This window comes from Anser cygnoides, chromosome 13 (assembly GCF_040182565.1).
Source record: "Anser cygnoides isolate HZ-2024a breed goose chromosome 13, Taihu_goose_T2T_genome, whole genome shotgun sequence".
Taxonomy (NCBI): Eukaryota; Metazoa; Chordata; class Aves; order Anseriformes; family Anatidae; genus Anser; species Anser cygnoides.
Genome location: NC_089885.1, coordinates 8,510,162 through 8,527,582, shown reverse-complemented (window position 1 = coordinate 8,527,582; position 17,421 = coordinate 8,510,162). Strand labels below are relative to the sequence as shown.

Here is a 17,421-nt window from a genome sequence, read left to right as displayed (position 1 = left end):
ACTGGGGGAAATTGGTCTTCTGGTCTTTATGGTCACCTTGCAAATATTCAGATGGGAAACAGGAGCCTTGCTTTTCAAGAGGACATAACATCTAGCTAACATCACTGCGCCTCTTCCAGACAGACTTCTCATGAGGAGTAAGGAACAGAATCCTATTTAAAAATCTTGTCCCAGTTTTGGTACGCCCATACCTTCTGAACACCACGGCCTTATTTTACCTGTTTACGTGTAGCAATAGTCTTGGAGGAATGGGCTTTTGTTTTCCCATCACATTTACTCCCCCGTGCAACAGTTAAAGAATATCTTTGAAGTGTTTAGAAAGCCCAATTTTTCCCCCAGTAACTCAGAGCATAGGAATGTCCTATGGCAAAAAGCAGCACTGGCAAGGATGTGCATGCCAGCATGTCAGCTGGCCAAGTGCGAGAGATCCCACAGCAGCGCCTGCCTCGAGGTTCCCAGGGTGCAACTTGGGAACGCGCTGTGTTTGTTTTGGACGTGCGAAGCCCCTGTAAAGATTCTCTATACGTGTCTGGGTTTAAATACATGGAGTTACGCTCTACCAACAAGTTTCAGCCTACACGGGGCAACATCTGTTGAAACATGCAACTCTGGCTTAGTTTTATCAAAGAAAATGAGGGAAAACATGATGATTTGATCCATCATTAGACCAACACTTGGGAGATTTAGGCCTTGTTCCATTTCCTAAAGCTAGGCAAATTTTGGCCTCCCCGATCCAGAGGAATAATCCAGTCCCTGATGCTTCAGCTTCCTCTGGCACTGACGTAGAGGCTCTTGTGCTTAATATTTAGTGTAAAATTTAGAAGTTACTCATACCCACTGCAGCACTAGAGTGGATGTGGTTATGCTGGCACTTCTCTTGTAATGGTACAAGGTGGTATTAGATGTGATTTTTTTTTCCTGGTACCAGGTGACTAGCAGTGCTTTAAGTGTCGGTCAGGGCGGGGAGAGGTTTTATCGTGAGCTGGCTTAGAGGAACAGTGACTTTCTATGGTTTCCCCATTGCTGACAAGATAGTTTTGTAAACGCCACCTCCCTCTACTGTTATACAAGAACAGAAGGCTTATTTCCCTTAACTTGAAGCAGCAATGTTAATGTTTGATTAATCCTATGACATACAGGTCAAGGTTGTTAGAAATGAAAGCCGCAGATGATTATATTTGGAAGAGATTGCCATATCTCACTGAATTAGTGCTAGAGACATTGTTTTCGGTTTCATTTTCTGTATAAGGAAGTTTTTTTTCCCTGGGATTTGCGGATTTACAACTCTACCATTTCTTGAGGATCAAGATATTTCTATCATTGTATTTTGAAAATATTTCAGTTTTTACAAATGAGTTGCAATCCTTTAAAATAACAAGTCCCATGCTGCCATAGACTTAGAAAAACAAACAAAAATTAAGAGTTTAGCAGTTATTTACTGGCTTGTAAAATCTAAAACATCTGTGATTAGGGAGCTTGAGAGTTGAAAGTCTGTTTAGATAGATAGTTGAGATTTTTTGTTTCTTTGTTTTGGTTTGTTTAGAAAGTATGCCAGTTATTTCAGATGCTCTGCCTATAAAGAATGTAAAACAATTTAGTTGTCTCAGGTCTGAATTTAATCGGAGTCACTGGCAGAAGGTCGCTAAATTCAGTCCAGGGTTTCATTCAGATCTGCCATTGTTTCGACCTAAAAAATGTTACCATAAAAACGCTGGCATGTTTGTTATGCAGGGAGTATAATGTCTTAATTGAAATGGTACCAGAAACTGTTTTAAAAACTTCTATTACAGTTCACATGACAGACAGTATTTTATAGTTTTAACATCTGTTTTAAGGCCAGCATGTGAGATTCAGCCTTTGTCTGACTATAACTCTTCTGATTTCAGTGAAGTTGCACCCACTTAAATCCTGATTGAATTTGTCTCACATGATTGGTTTTTTAATTGTCTGATTTAATTTTCAGTATCTCTAACCCAGTGTTACAGCATGGAGCTTCAGAGGGTGTTCGAGTAAGGTCAATAACAGATTCTTTCTTTTTCTTTTTTTTATTTTCCCAGTTACAGGGATCCATTAAAAGAAAACTGGAAGATGATAGCTCTCCTGCCTCCAGTGGTGTGCCTGATGTCATTTTCCCAAATGACAGCAAAAGACTTTGTCTTGATGACGTAACCCTTTCCATGGGCCAAGGTACCAATCCCAATGTGGCGTGTCCAGAAATGCAAAGTTCTCCCTTCTCCACTAGTCACAGCACCTCTTCCATGGGAGTCACGGGTCATTCAGTGCTCCTCGAAAACAATCACATGAACGGCAGTGGCATCGGCTCCCCATTTTCTGTGCCGCCCAACACAGAAATAAATCAGAAGGGGTCAATAGGAGGACAGGCTAACAACATTGTCCACTATGATGAGAAAGGAAACAGCTTACAGTCTGTGGACCAAGAGTTGCAAGACCTGTTGGAAGAGCTGACAAAGATGCCTGATCCTTCTCCCAATGACCTGGATCTGGAGAAGATTCTGGGCAGCAAGGCCGAAGAACCACTTGGGCTGAGTCATTCTCAACCAAGCATAAGTACCACTCCAAAGTCCTCCCCGCAGACTTCCCACTTGGAGAACCATGTTGCTAACAAAGACTTTTCTCCAGGCTGCAACCCAACCAGTGGAGGATCTCCTCAGATGCGACCGTCATCTGCTGGAGCTAACTTCCAAGTTCCTCCCTCAAACAAACCCGCTGCATCGCCCATCTCTACAGCGGCTCAGAGCAAGAACCAGCCGCCACCCATGCTTCCAGTACCCTTACCCAACATACCTGGCTCCAACTGGCACGCTCAGCAGCTAAAGCAGCTGGCAGCTAGCAAGCAGGTGTCTACTACTAAGCAACAAGTACAGGCTCCCAGCTGGCCAACTATGTCTCCTCCTGGTCTCTCTCCCCCTTATAGGGCAGGATCATCCCCACACCATCAGCCTTTCAGTCCTCAAAACGTTATGGTGTCTGGTATGCCTGCTAATAACTTACCAGGAAACAACATTCAGAGTCCTCAAAACACCCTGCTTTCAAGCATGACTTCCAGCAGCACCCCATCCAACGGCCCTTCTCCTCCTTACGGGTCTGAGAAGCTTTCCAGTCCAGCTCTGAACCAGCAGCCCTTCAGCCCGCAGAGCTCCATGCTGCCTGCCCTGACGGCAGCCAGCTTGCCAGCCAGCAATATCAAAAGTCCACAGAACAACTTGGTTGCCAGCATGGCTTCCACGAATACTGGACCCTCTCCACCGTACAGGCCAGAGAAGCTGTCGAGCCCAGCTCTGCATCAGCAGCCGTTCAGTCCTCAAGGTACATTAATCTCTAATATCACTCCCACCAACAACCCCACAAGTATGCAGAACTCGCTTTTTAAATCAATGACTACAAACCAGTCCAAAAATATGCACATAATTATGCAACAGCCATCCAGTAGCTTACAGCCAGGTCTAGTGAATGAGAGCCCTGTTAGCCAAGACCAGTTTTCTTTCAATAACACCAAGCCACTGTCTCACTTTGCCTCAGAGTCAGCCACTCAAAAGATGTCACCTCTGACAGCAGGACAAGGGCAGCAGTCGCTCATTCACTATCTCCAGCAGCAGCAGCAGCAGCAGCAGTCTCCAGCCGCCCAGCAGTCCCAGCAGGCTAACAACAGCCAGTTTCTCCAGCAGCAGTTTCGACAGCTGATGCAGCAGCCGCATCGGATGCAGAGACACATGCAGCCTGCCACGCTGCCATCTCAAAACAGACAGGTAAGAGCGCTTCTGCTGTTTTCTAGGTCCTACATGCAGACGTTGAGTCATGCATTTTCTTATTTTTGCTTTCCTTTGTGTTTCAAATGTGACATCACTGAACTTCTGGGGTGTGCACAGTGTTTGCATCAGCAAGGCAATAACAACATCATAGAGTTATAAAAAGTAACTTCTTTTATTTGTTCGGTTGAAATGTAATTCCACCATCCATTGTCACTTCCAGCCCAGCCGAGAACTTTGTCCTGCTAGGCAAAACACATTTCACACCACTGAAATAAGTTATTTTTAAATGTATAGGTTGTGTTCTTACTTAGCTTATATTGTTAACTGTGGAGGTGCTTCCACAGTTTGTTTCCTGTCTTCTTTTTTTGTGGGAGTCTTTTTTTTTTTTCTGATGCCTTTGACCAAATTAATCTCCGCGTTATGTTTCTTAGGCTAGAAAAGATAAGGTGGGGTGAGAAGTGAAGTTAAAATATGACTGCTTCATGGACAGCAGGTCAAACAGTACAGCTCCTGAATAGCAAAGAGGCAGACTTGAAATACCTGTTACCAGCATTCGCCAGAAGCAATGCCCTGCTTTGGATGAGGGCCATTCCCCACCCTTTGTTGATCTTCGATACCAACTGAGCTGGTAAACATGAAAATGCAGCTGGCAGGAATGAGAGCAGCCACGGTTTCCCTCTAGAAACTTTCTCCCTGAGACCCAAAGAGAGGTGCGAAGCACTTTCTGCTACTACACCAGATAAGAGAGATGTACTGTGAAAGTTTCAGAGCAAGGAAGGGCTTGGGGACTCAGTCTGAGAGCTCAGGTAGGAGCAATAAATATCTGTCTTTTTGTTATGAAGAATAGGAGGAAAGAAGTTGAACCTCACCACCGAAGCCAGCCACTTTGTCAGGCAGAGCCAGCACTTTGGCAGCAGAACCTTTAAAGCTGCCCAGCCACGTACACAGGCTCACATTGACTCCTTGTGACACATCAGAATGCTTCTCCCCCAGCAAAACAGAGGTTTATCTCCAAAACCCTGCAGCGATCTGCTCCAGAGAGCTGTGCTTAGCTGGGGAATGCAGTCCAGGCCCTGGGTTTCTTTGCTCTTCTACCTGCCAAGTGTCCAGTTCTTACAGAGGTGGACTTCCTCAGTGTGGGTGGCTTGGTGTAACCTTTTCCTATGACAGCAATGAGAAATAAGGGGATGGTTGCTAAATGTCAGCCTCTTAGTGGTAAATTAATGAGGTGCGTTTCCACTGTGCTGCTGTGGGATTGACCCAAAGTTGTGCACACTCGGTGCTCCCCTGCTTTGAGGCAACAGCCGAAAACAGACAGGTGGGAAGAGCTGGTGGCTTGCTGAAATTGCTTTTCCAAACATGTAGCATGTAATGATACAGAATATGTCGTTCACTTCAAAGAGTTATCAGTGTGAGGCCCCTAATTCAACAAAAGCCTGAAGCCGGTATGTTGCTTTAGGCATGTGAGGACCCAAATTGCACACAACACAGAGAGCCTTTCGGGCTTAGGATCCAAGAGCGTGGACATACAACTGAAAGTGAGAGAGTTGCTGCAGCTCCATGAGTTACTGCCGATTAGACGTTTTACTCTGGAGGCAGTGTGGGTGAAGAATACATTCACGGTGTTTTACTGCACCTCAGATGATGGCTGGTAAGTTGTTAAATTGCAGTAACATGATCGCTTTTGATCGTATGTCCATAACCTTTGAGCATATATTTTTTTTTCTGACTCCCGCTGGGTGTGTGGAATTGCCACGTCCCTGCTGGATTCCTGAGGTTTCCTGTGCCCTAGTTTTCCCTGCTTTGCATTTTTGTCTTGCACCTCTGAACCCCTACATCATTGATTAACCAGGGAAAAAAAGGGAGAAAAAATCCTGCAGTGAATCTCTTTAACTGGCCAAAATCGCCCCTCTTCAACAACTTTCCCACTGCTCTGCTTGGGCTGCGTTTTTAGCTGGTTCTTAGTGTCAGAGAGTTACTATAATTTGGCAACTATCAGTAATGATCAAGGACAGTTAAGACAATGATTACAGGTGATGAGCATCTTACATTTTCAGACGAGTTAGGTAAGTTCATGGTGCCTCCCTCATTTTACAAGTAAGACTTATTACATTAATTACAGACCAGATGACAGTGCTTCAGTTTTACAGTCTGCTGAGCTGCCTAAGAAGGATGGTGGATGTTCAGGAGCAGAACATTTTGCTAGGTTTTCATAATTTACTGTGAATCTCATAGGAGAAAGTGGAACTTGAGTGCTGAATTAAAAGCAAATGACAAAAGATGATTTTTATTGAGTGAAAGAATGACAGAAAACGGAAAACTATTTGAGGTATGAAACCTTAAAATTCTGGGATACTTGCTGTTTGTTTGAACGTAGCACGTAGATCTGTTATTTGTCTGCAATGGATCTCTTATCTACATTGAAACGTAGTGGAATTTGGGACCCAGCCTGCTGTGTAACAGTTTTAGTTCACTCTAACGAAGTAGCTTCAGTGACTGCGGTTTTGATTTCCAGCAGTGTGTCTGAGCAGAATTTGAGCTTTTCAGAACCACAGTGCCAACCCTCTCCTAAGGCTGGTGATGAATAGGACTCCTCAAACATAGAGCAATTGTTTCATTAAAAGGCAAGAAGCTAAAGACTCAGAAGACGAGAGAGAACTTCTCCATCTTCAAAAATCAGTAACTGCCTGGTGGAAAATTGCCTTTTTTAGCCTCATTCACAGAAATATGCTGAAAGAAAAATAGCAGCGTTCCCTGGAATGTTGTTTAGTGTTTAAAAGTCATCTCCTTACTCGGTGTGTGTGTGTGTTTGTAAATGTGACTAAAATTTATAAAACGAAGGCATAGTGCTCCCTTCTTTTGAGCGAGAGGTGCAGCTTTGTGCAGAAGAAGAATGTGGATGGTGGCCAGTTGGAGGGAGAACAATAAACCATGAAATTTGATCCTTGTAGCAGGCAGAGCAACATGGGGAAGAGAGCAGCGGCTGTGACATAGACCCAGAGTGAGCTTTTTGCTGTTGTTTTAATGCGTATTAAAGCAAAGACTCCACGTTGCACGAGCTGGGTTCCTCCCGGTGCCTCCCAGCCGCACGCTTTTTGTACTTAATGTTACGTCTCTTCAGTGTAATCAGTCCGCATCCCCCAGCCCATCTCGCCTGGACAACTGGTAAATCTGATAACGTCTAATCTTTTCACATCTGAAGCACTATGTCTTTATTGTTGAGCATTGACAGATATTGATTTAGGCACTGACAGCTTGCATTGTGTGATACTGCAAAGCCTGGTGGTGCTCGCAGTGCTCCCGTGGATATGTGCAGGTTTTCATTTTACTCATGTAGTACTGATGCTTGCTGAGTGAAATTACACTCAAAAGTCTGGGCTCATAAATCCCCGATATAAAGACGGTATTAAATGCCAGAGAGCCAAGGAGTCTCCTAAACTATCGCACGCTGCTTTCTGGGCTTCAGCTCAGCCACTTGGCTTTCTGTGGGCTGCTTCTGGGTGCGTGGAAGGCTGCATCTGCCCAGGCAGGTTGAGTAGTTGGGCATCTCCCTGATTTTCATGTCTAAATGCAGTTTGTACTTGCAGGTCGTCCCTTTTGGCATGTCAGAAATACTGGGCCCAATTCTGCCTTCAGCCGTGCTGCTACCACACCACTTTCAGAAGAGCTCTTTTATTTCTGCCAATGTAAAAACAGAGACGGGTCCTTGTGAATGGAAAGGAGGGTTCTCCTGGTGCTAGGAAGGGGAGCTGCTGATCTTTGCATTTTACACAGGCTGGAATAAAAGAAACCTTTTGGGGGACCGCTAGTTTTCCAAGCCCGAGTCTGCCCAAGTTAAAGTTTCAGGGCGCTGGGGAGGAGGGCAGCATTGCCCACTGCTCCGTAACGTGCTTAAAAGCAAACACAATTTAAAAGCTTGTTTTGTTGAGGGGCCATGGATAATAAATAGCCATTGTTTGGGTGTGACACGCTGTGCATTTCTGAGCTGCACTTGCTCTGTAGGAACCAAATGTGCTATTCTTAGAGCTCGCCGCATTCCTGCTGACATCCAGATAGCTGTATACTGGGCTGTCACTGAAGGGTATGCTTGTTTCAGCTCCATTGCCAGAAATGATGGAAGAAGAAAAATTATAGCAGAAGAAGCAGAGAGAAATAATATCATTTGCAATAAAAATGAATATATTTTACTATATGTGGACTGCATGAGATAGTGAAGAACATGCTGCAGATCAAAAAGCTCTGAAAAGGGCTAGATAGTATTTCTTTAACTGTGGTAAAAGCAGCAATACAGTATCTGGGTTGGCAGAGTAAATTATAGGCTGAGGAGATACACCAAAACCCCTGAGCTGGATTAAACATACTAGGAGCAATGAAAAAAAATAAACAAAAAATCTTGTTTCTGAGCATGAGCACTCTAAATATAGAAACAAAACTGCAGAAGTGCACTGTTATAAAGAGCAAACTGACCCAGAGCTTAGATGTTAAAGGTTAAATAAATATAATGGAATACAAAATACAGCTTTTATTAATATAATACTAATAGAAATGTTAATACTACGGAGTGATTCCTGGCTGTTCTCTGCTATGTATTTATTTCTGCCCACGAAAAGTCACCACACCGTGAATGGTAGGTGGGACTGTTCTGATTCAGCAGCATTTTATGTTCATCAGCTCAGATTGGTTAAGAGTTTGGAAAAGCAGAGATCTCAGCCCCCAGCCTCTGAGTACATGCAATCATGTTGTAAATACAGGGAAAAAATCATGCTTTATTTGGGATTTCTAAGATGTCGCAAGAAGTCTTCCTAACACATAAAACAAATTGCAGTATTGTGTATTATTAAGGCTAGAAGTAACAAATTTTATCAGCTTTATCTGTTTTTCCCTCTACCCACCTCCCTGACCCTTCCCTTTTTTCTTTAAGTGTCAAACTTTTCTTTAAAGCCACTCTGAGTGAAGTTCTGCGTGGTCTTTCCTGCTCATCATCTCTTTTTTCTCCACTTTTTCCTTTTCTTTTCACTGAAAAAAAGTTTTTAAAATATTACTTTTTTTTTTCTTTTACTAATGCTGTGGAAAAGAAAAACAGATTTGATTTCAAAGGGCCATGGTAGCACAATACCAGAGCAAAGCCTTTGAGGGAGTGGAGAGCTTTTGAAGGCACAGCAACAAGCCCTTCAGCTAATTAAGTGCCTTTGACTAGGCGAATAAAGGAAGCTGGTGATGAATCTGGATTACAGAGAGCAATAAGGCTGAGCCTGGAGTTTGACCTCTCTGCAGATGTAAAAACATCTTCTTGAATGGTCATTTCTGAATTTATATTTAGCTGTGCAGTTGCAACGGGGTTGGTATTTTTTTTTCAAACCTCCTCCCTTCTTTCAAGAGAACCGCAAAGGAGCTTGGCAGAAACGATTGCACTGCCACCTTCCCCTTCCCTGCCCTCCCCTGCAAGTAAGTAATGTTGGGTGAGTTTGGGAAAGAAAGGAGTAAACTTGTGGAAAGAAGCAGGGTGTTGGGCCTGAGCACGCCAACAGTAATCTAGTATTCTCAGAACTGCAGGAGTCAAGATAAAAAAAAGAATAAATCAGTTCAGATCTGATCTTCTTACCCTATTGCTCTTTCATGTTGTTTTTTAAATTGCATGTGTCCTCTTATATTAGACTGCAGGTATTTCAAAGCATTTCTCTGGTGTAGTTGAGTCTTTGTAGCCACGTCTTAACCTTCGCTGTTCTTTGGCGTGTGTTTTAAGACGTTTACAGGCATTATTTCCAGCAGCTCAGCCTAATGCGCTCACCATTCCTTCCAGTTTAGCTATCTGTCGTGCTGAAAGCAGTTTGGACTTCACGTAGCACATCAGCCTAGGGGGAGTAATCTGCAGAGAAGTTTCTTAATAGACCCAATCCTGAGCACAGGGCTGGCAGCCCCCCACCCCTCGTGGTTCCGAAACGTGCTGGGGCTGTACAGCGCAGCGCAGCCCAGTCTTTCCCTTGTTAGCTGATAAGTTTTAATAAAATGGAGAACGTTCTGCCTGCTGTTTAGTGCTTAGGATGCAGACACCCCTGTGGGGGCGCTGGGGGCATTTCTCATCGCTCCCCGCAGGAGCAGCGAGCGGCGTGTGTACGGCCTGACCTGGCAGCGTCCGTTTTTTTGGTGGCGAAAGAAAAGAGGAAGTAGTAGTGCTTATGCGCTGTGAACACAGATGGAAACATGACTTATCCTGGAGAAATTTAGGACAAGTCACCAAATTTCAGCCGGACAGGCTGCTTTTAAAGAGCTTTCTGGTTGCTGTATCCCGTGCGTCCCGTCCTCGCGGTGCTGTGCAGCGGTGGGATGAGCAGAGCAGTGTGCCATTGCGCGCAGTTTCTGCATCAACTCTTAAAAAAAAAATGCTTTTGTGGTTTTGAGCTTTAAGCAACAGACAGTTGTTTCCTTTTGCTCTGCAGTGGGGGTAGGAGAGAACCTCTTCTCTCGCATGTATAGGGAAAGTGGTGCTACCGTGCTGAAGTGTCTGATTCATCTGATGTGAAACCGTGTTCTGACACCCAGTTGTACCAAAACCACCCTGATCCCGCCAGCCGCGCTGGACAGCTTCTCCCTGGTTTTCTGGTTGACTTGGTAGCCGCATTCCCTGGTTGCTTCTGGGCTAAACATTGGCTGAATCAGGCCCCAGCTACAGATTTTCTTGCTTTCCTTTTTTTTCAAGTAACCCATTTTTCTTTTTTTTTATTACCACAGAGAAAAAAAAAATCCATATGCAGAAATCTTTAATTTATAAGCAGTTGAGAAAAGAGTTTGAACGTGTATTTTTTTTTCAACTGTGCCCTTAGGTGCAATGAAGTTATAAACATCCTAGAAATCGCAGTGTGAAAGGGGAAAGACTCAGGGACCTTCTCACTGTGACTGACGGCTTCATAACGAATGCACCTCCTTTCTGTGTCCCAGTCTTAAAAATACCCAACCCTGAGCACTGTTCATGTAGTTGAGACCCTCTGCTTGCATCCTCATTTAAAAGTCAGGGCACCCCTAATTCTGACACTGACAAGGTGTGCTCATAGCACGGCCAGCTGATGAGCAGCAATGAGGTTTCCCTGACCTTACTGCACCCCCAACTCTTGCTTCATCTGTGCTGTAAATTCCCATCAACAGCAGAACATCTTAATGCCAAGTTTTGCCACGTTTTTGGAAGATCTGTTTGTTCACTGGCTAGGTACTTTCTGTCTTACTAAACCATGGCTTGGGGGACTCACTTCAAGATAAAAGCAGCCTGGCTTTCAGAAAACGTGCTCACCTCCCCCAGACCGTGCCCTTCTGACTCTCTCAAATTCGATGCCCAAATCAACAGTTATTTTTAATAATTTCTGCCAGGATATTGTGATTGCGTGGGTTGTGCCCTTGTCTTGTGGGGTTGTTTCCACCCAGTACGGCCGTGCAGCAGCCCAAAATTGCATCTGCCCTTCGCAAGGCAGAAATACTTAGAGAAGCAAAGGCTACTCAAATGATTAGAATAAAAAGCAGGCAGAGAAATGAAACAGTCCTTCAGCTGGCGATAAATCGTGTACGGCTGTTCGGCAGGGTGGGGTGACACGAGCTGCCCACTTTGTCCTTCGGGTCTGTCCCTCTGTCATTTCTGCCTCCCTGCAGTCGAGGCTGCACACGAATAAAAGTACAAACATGTTTTGTTTCAGATGCAATACCTAGAAATAACTTTCCTGGTAAAGTGAACTCAGTCTCTTTTTCTTTTTCTCTGGGCATTTTGGAGAAATTTCAGTGTGTGGGTGGGGGAAAACAAAGCAGTGGCTGTAAACAGGAACTGATATTGTCTCCGCGTCTGAATGGGGAGAGAAACTGAACTGGCTTCGTTGGTTCCCTCATACATCTGCGAGTCTGGAAACACTGGGATGATTCACAGTTTGCTGATTAATATAGGAGCGAGCAAAATGGTGTGAATTAACGGCCATTACAGATCTGCTCTGTATGGCAAATATCCCCCTGGAACAAATGATGTCTCACGAAGATTGCTTAGAGGAAGAGGTAATGGGTCTTAAATACAAATTAGAAGCAGTCCCATCAAAGCTGTTAACATTAAGGTTTGAAAGCCAAACACTATTACGAGCTGTCTTCAAAAACTCTGGACATTTAGGAAGCATATCAGTCTGCCGTGTTGGCTTTGCAATATTTCTGTCTCGAGCACTTTGGACTATTTCAAGCAGCCTGCACTAATAATTGATAGAAATTCACAATCAGAACGAAGCAGCTCTTCTTAGGGCTTTGAAGGCTAATCACTCTATTACATGTACATTTTTAGGTTAAATTTTTTATAGCATATCTAAAGGCAAAAATTATCATATCAGTATGTAATTCTTAGAAGCTCTGCTGACTGCTAACAAAAAGTAATCCTGTATTACAATTTAACCCTTTGCATATGGAGATGTTAAAAGACCAAGATAGGAGTGCATTGCTGTAACATGAATAGTGTTCTCTGTATGACATAATGCTTTAACAGTTTTCATTGCAATAGTGAAAATGAGATACCTTAAATCAGAGTCAGACAGATGCAGATTTGAACGCGGGTTATGGACAAGCTGTGCCAAGCTATTTTTCCCCCTTACAGAATTGTTAAGGGACCCACACAAGGAGGGGGAGCCCTGTAACGGAGACAGAGCAGTACGTATAATATCCCAGACTGCCACCTTACTTCAACGGCTTGATCTTGTAAAGATTCAAGCGCACACACCTAAATTTACACAGCGGGAGGTCATCCCAGGACGGCTGCAGGATTATTTCTGAGAGCAGAGTGAATCATGTATGCACGTCTTTGTGTGCTCAAGACCAGAGGTGGAGGAAAAGGATGCAGCAAAGGGCAAACGTAATCATTGGCAATGGCATATTAGTTCTGCCACAAAAAAAGAAAAAAGAGAGAGCTGGAAGCTTTGGTGTTCCTACCTTAGTTCACATCTATGTTTGAATGATTTTTGGCTGTGTTGTTGTTTTTTCTGGGGCTAGTATCAGCATTTTGTAAATGTCCCAAACTTTGAAGAAGTTCATATTTTAATCAGTCCACTGATTGCTTGCAGTTCTCTGGACTTTGCTTTTTTAGTCACAGGGAGCAGAAGCACAACTTGCCCCTTGCAGGAGGACAAGTGCCCCCTTCTGTCAGGCACAGCGTAACAAAAGCAAGCAAGGGGAAAAAAATCTCACCAAAGACCTTTTTCCCCTCTTTTTCTTTGGTGATTGCGGGCTGCTATGTGAATGTGTTTCTTCCCTTTGCAGGAAGATGAGGACATGCTATCCTGGGATAACAGTAGTACACATCCCTGTCATAAACAAATCAATTTCTCCCAGTACTTAAAGACTCAGGGCTTTTGGAAGCTTCTCTTTGCCTAATGAATGTGTTTAATATTTCCTGTGCTCTCTGGCATTATTAAGTATAAACTGTTACTCTGCTGGATTGAAGTGCAGTTTACAAGGCACTTGTATTTGGATAGTCTGTTTTCTTTTACCCTTGCTTCAAAGGGCGTGTTTAAGCAATTAATGAATTATGGGTTTTATTATTATCATTTATTTCAGACAGCCCCCTTTTTCTCCTTCCTTTCGGCTCACTTTCTGCAGTGGTACTTCAGTTTTCTGTGCGAGAAGCGTGGTGCTTGCAGAGGAGATGCAGAGCAGGGATGAGCTACTTTTTTCTCTTTTCCCTCTCCTCCCGAGAGGCATCCTGTGACTTCCTCTATTAGTCCATTAATCGCTGCAGCTCCAAATTCAGGCTGATCAAAGGAGCAGAACGAGGTTGAAAAGTGCAGATTCTGGCAATTGACTTGACTGTTTAGATTCCCCGCTGAGCTCATTTAGAGCTGGAATTAAGCTATTCCTGCTGTATTTTTTCGTCCTTGGCTGGGCGAGAGAGCTGCGCCGAGCGCCGCACCGGGGGAGCGCTGCGGGCAGAGCGGCAGCACGAGGGCATCTTCCAGCATCCACCGAGCCGCGGCTCCCCGTGCCGGGGGAAGGCTGGGCGACCTCCTGGTAGCTCGATAAGAAAGTCTCTGCTCAGATTTCGGTTGCTGTTCGACTGCAGAAAAAGCGGAGAGCCTGTTAAGTGAAGTGCCCAGAGTAAATATCGATGATGGTGTGGTTTTTTTTGATGGAAGCGTCAGGTTTCTGTCTCGTACGGCTCTCTTTCCCGGGTTAGTACGTGTGGTGTGAGTGGGAAGGAATGAATTAAAAAATATGTAGGGGGGAATTTTGTAAACAACGAGAAGTTTCTTGTAAAAGTTCTCTTTACGATGCAATGACTCACTTAAGGAATACAGTTGTTTTTAAAGCCTATTTCTACGTGCAGCTAGAAACCTGTGCTGTTTGCTGTCATTAATAGTCTTGTTGGTTCTTGTTTGCTTAAAGCAAAAATGCAGACTGCCCATACCCGTGTTGTTCTCTGCAGATTAACATCTGCTTGTGCAATCCGTACGCATCTCAAATTCCTCTGGATGTAGGTGGGAGTTACGGCTTCTCCAGGAACACGCTGGTGGACTCCTGAGGTCGCTCGCTGCGATCCCGCAGTTCCCAAAAGTGGGCTAATATTTCTCAAACAGAGATGGACTCATTTGATGTGTAGGTTCTTATCTCATTAAAGTGAGTTATTGTCACTGAAATGTGAATGGCATTCTATTATCAGAAAATGTTATGCATTTAATAGTTTAAGAGTACTTAAGGTCAGCAAGAACAGAGAAATGCTGATAACATCACCATAGCCTGTGTGATGGTCCTGAAATGTAAGTAAATCTTCCTTTAGCTGAAAAAAAAAATATTGCTAGATGTATTGGTGTTTTCCCATAGTTCCAGACTTTGTCTAAAATCCCCAACATTTATTTATGTTCTATTTTTCATCTGTTAAAAGAAAACCTGACAATTTAATCAGATCTTTTTATTATTAAGAAATAATATTGGCAATGAGGGTGAAATGGACAATCTTAGAGTCCAAAAGCTCAGAGTCTGAGCTTTTTCCTATCTCTCTCTCTATTTTTTTTTTAAATTAAAAAGAACTGTAACCTTCATCAGAGATCCTGTGTAGGATAAAATTAAAAAGGGACTCCTGGCTTGGTTGTGCTCCTCCATTCGAGGTTGAAGCCATAGGTAGCACCGCTGTGCTTGAGCTTACAGAGGTGCTGTTTGAGTTTCCTCAGATTTCATACTCTATAAAGAATTTTTTAGTATGATGAGCTAAAATCTTGCTCTCTCTGTGATTCTGTTTTTTTTTTCTGCTTATGGTAATGAACAATATTGAGGCTTTTCATAAGATGAAATGCTGCCTAAGTGCATTTAAAATACACATTTTTGCCTATTTCCCTCTTGATTAAACTAGAGGGAGGGTACCTAACTGCTGTCTAGATTACTGCCAACCTTAACCACAAGTAGGTTGAATTGTGCTCTCGTCTCTTAACAGAGCCCATTTTCTCCTTCTGACTGGGCACCAAAAGGTTTTTAGTGCTACACTAACCCCTTCCAGACAAAACAGTTTTGCCAGTTTCTGAAGAAATACCCAGACAAGTACCACCTTAGACACGCTGGAAGGAATCCTGCACTGTAGATTATAAATCGAAACAGTGGGCCAGAATAAGGAATTAAAGTAATCCCTTAAATTAGGAGCTTGAAAACAAGATGACCTTCTGCATACGCCCCGTGCGAGTTTCTAACCCAGCTGTGGCCTCTGCCCCCCGTCATCGCCGTCCCTGCGTACCTTTGCCGTGCAGAGCGCAGTGCCCAGGCGTCCATCTGGGCAGCTGGAGCACATGCTTGCAAATATCCCAGGCTATAAATGCGATGTATTTTTAACAGTAGTTCGTGATTGGAATGACAGGAAGGAAACGAGCAGAAAACATCCTATTCTATCTGTGTATAAAATCTTGCTCGTGCAAGATAGAGTTACCGCAATAATGATCGGCCGCTAATTGATTCATTGTGCTGTGAGACAACTGCTGAGCGGAGGAGCCGGCAGGGTCATTTTCGTGCTCAAACTCCACTCGGGTTGTTTGCTGAGGAAGGGCAGGAGAGGGTTATAAAGCTGCCGCCACTACATTCAGCGCCTGTTTTCTCAGAAGAGAAGAGACACCGCCAGCCAAGATCTCTTTCCTTTGGAAATTGTGGCTGGGAAGGGCCCCTTTGGCTTGTGAGACAAAGTGGGCAGTCAGACAGCCCCTTTCCTGAATCCCAGGCAGGCACCAGACGGCTGAAGGAAGAGAGGCACCAGGCTGAATTAGATTGACGGGCTGCATTGGACAGGACGGCAGAGTCAGCCGTAATTGGTTTGCAGCTGTTCATTTTTTCCCCTTCTCCCTCCCCTGTCCTCCCTCCTTCTATCTGACCCCTGCAGCAACCGCAGCTCCGGCCCTGAGGGAACCTCGCCAAGCTGGGAGAAGTATCAGAGCTTGCTGGGCTCGTCTGTGGCAGCCTTTCTGCCCTTCCCTGTACGCCCACAGCAAACGGGGAGAGAAAGGAAAGTATTAAGGAAAAAGGACTCTGCAGCTTAACCCAGACATGTGTTGCTTGCTTCTGGCTCAGTTCCGACGTGTGTTTCTGAACGCCGCCTTCCCCTGCTGTGGCTGGTGGCTGGGGTATTTCAGTTTTAGGGCAGCCAGTGGGGAGGGGAAGGAAAAAAATCTGGGGAGAGGGACAGCTTCAGCCAAGGCAGAGCAGTGACCTCTCCACAGCCCTGCCCGGGCAGTCAGAAGCCAAAGGCTGGCAGCGAATTAAATGTGGCCTTCAAGTCGCACCTTGGGCCACGTGCAGCGAAGCTGGGAGGAGTTCCCAGCTCCCCAGCGCTGTTTAATTTCTGCGCTGTCCTGACCTTTAAGGTGCCAGGGGGATGAGGCCGCAATTCCTGGGGCCTTTCAGAGGGGCAGCCGGCTGCTATCCGGGCCGTGGCACCTCGCAGGCTTCTTCGCGCGTTTGCTGAGCAGATGAACCCGGCGAGGCGCTGAGCGAGTCCCCCTGCTATGCAGGGCTCCGGGCAGCAGGATTTACGAGACATCTGAGATTTCCTCTTCGGAGCTGTGATATCCGCTTGCGTCCATCTCCCGGACTGGTGGCTGGCAGCGGGTTTGATTTGGTGGTGTCCTCACCTGTAAAAGATCCGGCACCAAAGTGTGCCTGAGCTGGCAAACCCCAGCAAGGCTTTCCTGCACCTCGGGGAGCTTGCAGGGTCTCAGGCGCTCAGACATGCGTGTGCTCAGACCGTTCTTGCAGATTTGCATCTATCTCATAATCCCAAACTGTCTGAAGCTCATGTTTGTGCAGGAAGCAGAGTTTTTCCTTAATTGCTTTCGCTCCCAGATTTAAAACATTAAAAACGCATCCCCGTGCCTCGGCAGGGAGACGCCCGTCAGCTTCCAGCTCACCTGCTCTGTGGAGCGGGGCTTTGCTTGCCTGCTGCTCAGCCAGCCTTTCTGGGTCTGGTCACCTCCAGCAGCAATGTCAAGCTAACCCAATTTTGCAGCTGGTATCAAGCGCCAGAGGCGAGCTGTGTAGATGTCTCTTTAATTCCTGCACTTGCAGAATTTAGTGTATATTTTTCTCCAGTTCCACTGACTCACAGAGTCCTTGGGGGCGGAGGCAGGGGGAGAACAAGAAGGCTATAACCCGGCTCTAATTTACTCATCTGGTAAAGCCA

At 44.9% G+C, this 17,421-nt stretch overlaps 1 protein-coding gene across 4 annotated transcripts in view; it reads left to right on the top strand.

Annotated features, from left to right (window-relative positions):
• Positions 1-17,421, top strand: part of MAMLD1 (mastermind like domain containing 1) — a 256,950-nt gene that overhangs the window by 221,308 nt on the left and 18,221 nt on the right. For 3 of the 4 annotated variants that reach the window (XM_067004997.1, XM_048080186.2, XM_048080192.2), the window contains one exon: positions 2,058-3,767. In XM_067004997.1, coding sequence (XP_066861098.1) covers positions 2,178-3,767 — 1,590 coding nt within the window. In that variant the 5' untranslated portion in view covers positions 2,058-2,177. The remainder of the gene's footprint in view (positions 1-2,057; positions 3,768-17,421) is intronic. The other variant, XM_048080198.2, reaches the window with a different exon arrangement.